We start from the raw sequence: 2,757 nt of genomic DNA on the forward strand, positions 1-2,757 counted from the left end.
TCATATTCTTTGTAGCAGTGATTTTGCCAGACAAGTTTGACGGATGGTTTCGATTCAATTAGGTTTTTATGTGGGTGTTTTCCATTCATGGCAGGAGCAAGTTAATTTATGGTTTCGTCATGCTGGCAAGTCGTCTCAAGTTCAGACTATTTTTGGTCTTATCTCGTCCATCATTTCTTGGAAACTCTAAGAACGGCGGTGCAGAGCTAGGTATGATGGCAAGATGGATTCAGTTCAGACGGTTTGACATGCTATCAAGTTATGGATTCGTAGAATCATGTAGTTGGATCTAAGTCCTTGAGATTTCCTAGATAGGATGTTGTTATTCTAAACATATGGATATTTCGGTGTCAATTCCTAAAGTGAAGAAGGTTTCGGTGGTTAAGTGGAGTCCTCCCTCACAGAATTGGGTGAATCTTAATATGAATGACAGCTTAGGTAATCATGGGCCTGCTGGTGCTGGAGGTGTCATTCGTGATGCCGGTGGTCAAATGTGTGCAGCTTATTTTGTTTTTTTAGGTCAGGGTTCTAACAACTTTGCTGAGCTGAGTGGTTCGATGGAAGGGGTTAGAAGGTGCTATCATCTTGGCTTTTATCAAGTGGATATTAAAACTGATTCTCAAATCCTTGTTAATTGGATCAAAAGGGGTTAGTGTAATATTTGGTATCTCGAGGATTATTGGGATGAGCTGAAAAGTTGTCTGGATCAATTGGAGTATAGAGTGAGCCATATTTTTCGTGAGAGAAATGTGATTGCAGATTTTCTTGCTAAACATGGTGCAGAGGGTTTAACTACGGATTGGTTGGGTGACCAGGCCCCTTTGATTTGTAAATTAAGAGGTATTCTTCGCACGAACAGAATTGGTCTTCCTTATTTGAGGATTTTCTCATGAGGTATGTTTTAATTTGAAGTTGGTTAATCCTTATTTTATTATATATATGCATGTGCTGTTATTCTTTCTTGCAGGTTGTCGCTTTGATTTTATTTCTTGCAATCTTTTTGGAAAATTGTACTGTGGTTGGGTATTTAAGAATTTTTTAGTCCTGGGTTTTGGTCATTTCTGAATATTTGTAACTTCCAGGTTTCAGGTTGTAACCATGGTTTTCCTCTACCACTAGTGAGAGCTATCAATAAAATTAAGGTACCATCATCTTTAAAAAAAAATGTTTAAGCATGATTAAACTTTAAATAATTAAGTAAATCATGTTGTGGGGGATGAACGAGTAACAATTGGTGTTGTTAATAAAATCTATTCTTTTTTCTTTTTTGTTTGACATCTAATTTTTTGCGATTTTTATTTCGATTTTATTATTGTTTTTAAATTTTCATATAAGGCATGTCAAAATGACACATCTCGAACCATTATTGGAGCTAAGAGGACGTTTCGAATGGTTTATTGATGTGAATGCAACGACAAATGGAATAATTTGATAAATGGTGAAAAATTCAAAGATTAGAATGCATGTTCAAATTTTAGAGTCAAGAGACCAATATATCTACAAAATTAAAATTTGTTTAATATGCGACTTTTTTATTTTGACTAATTACTCAAAATTTAAACTCTACATTAGATTATTATTATTTATTAAACTATTTTTTAATAAAAAATTTTAATTTATTTAAATAATTTTTTATTTTCATCTTCATAATCGCTAACTCTCCCCATCAATCTCCTGCAATTATTTTTATTTTCACAATCTATACCATTGCTATCATTTTCACAGTCCAATAATCTATAAAGACATTTATAATTACTATGTAATACCAAAGTTTTCCATAAATCAAACTTGAACGGATGCTGAAATGTACTTGGGAAGACCGAAGAAATGACACAAATACTTGCTGAAACGACCAACGGAAGGAGAAAGGAGAACGTGCACGACGGATTTGTACGAAATAGTAAAAAATACATATGACTTTGCTACAACTCAAAAGTCATATATGATTTGTGGGATAGATTATATTTGTGATATTAGTATGGATACTTTTAAGATTCCGACCTGTACCAGATCATTTGTGATATTAGTGTTTAATTTAATTTTCATTTTTTTATTTAATAGTTAAAAAAGCGATTACTAGTATATTAATTTTTTTATATTTTTAAAATATTTAAAAATTATTCAAAATTAAGAATTAAAAAAAAAGAGAAAAAATTACAATTTATAATAACGACACACTGAATAGACAAAAGGAAATAATATTGCCTCTAATCACAGAACTTGAAAGAAGTTAAAGTAAGAGGAAAGCAATAAATAGTAAATAGTAATTGATGAAAAATATTTTTTTTAATATATAAATGTTAAAGAAAATCTTTTGTAATCACAAAAGGAATAGACATTTAATTTTTTTATAAGATATAGTCATATTTTTTATAGAGTATATGAATATTTTTTATAGGATATTGAGTGTATAACAATAAATAGTAATTGATGAAAAATATTTTTTTAATATATAAATGTTAAAGAAAATCTTTTGTTCGTGCTGCAACTTTCATTTTCTTGTCTTTAATTTACAGAAATGTTATTTATTATCTCCGTACCATATATTAATATGTGATTTATTATTTTTATCATTTTATTTAAACAAATATAATTAAAATGATAAAAATGATAAATTACATGTTTATCTATGATGTAGAAGATGATCAATATAAGTTTTTGTATTTAAATCAGAGAGAGATCAAGGGGATAAGCATATATGCTGAAGTTAAAAGCATATTCTTCTATTTCTTGAAAGAACAAATCTATTTATCAATA

At 29.6% G+C, this 2,757-nt stretch overlaps 1 protein-coding gene across 1 annotated transcript; it reads left to right on the forward strand.

The window, feature by feature from the left end:
• The first annotated feature begins 335 nt into the window (after nucleotides 1-335).
• On the forward strand, nucleotides 336-653 carry LOC108994248. Its single transcript, XM_018969382.1, has one exon. The coding sequence runs from the start codon at nucleotides 336-338 to the stop codon at nucleotides 651-653; it is 318 nt and encodes a 105-aa protein (XP_018824927.1).
• The last annotated feature ends 2,104 nt before the right edge of the window (nucleotides 654-2,757 follow it).

The sequence above is a fragment of the Juglans regia genome, chromosome 3 (genome assembly GCF_001411555.2).
Source record: "Juglans regia cultivar Chandler chromosome 3, Walnut 2.0, whole genome shotgun sequence".
NCBI classification, from domain to species: domain Eukaryota; kingdom Viridiplantae; phylum Streptophyta; class Magnoliopsida; order Fagales; family Juglandaceae; genus Juglans; species Juglans regia.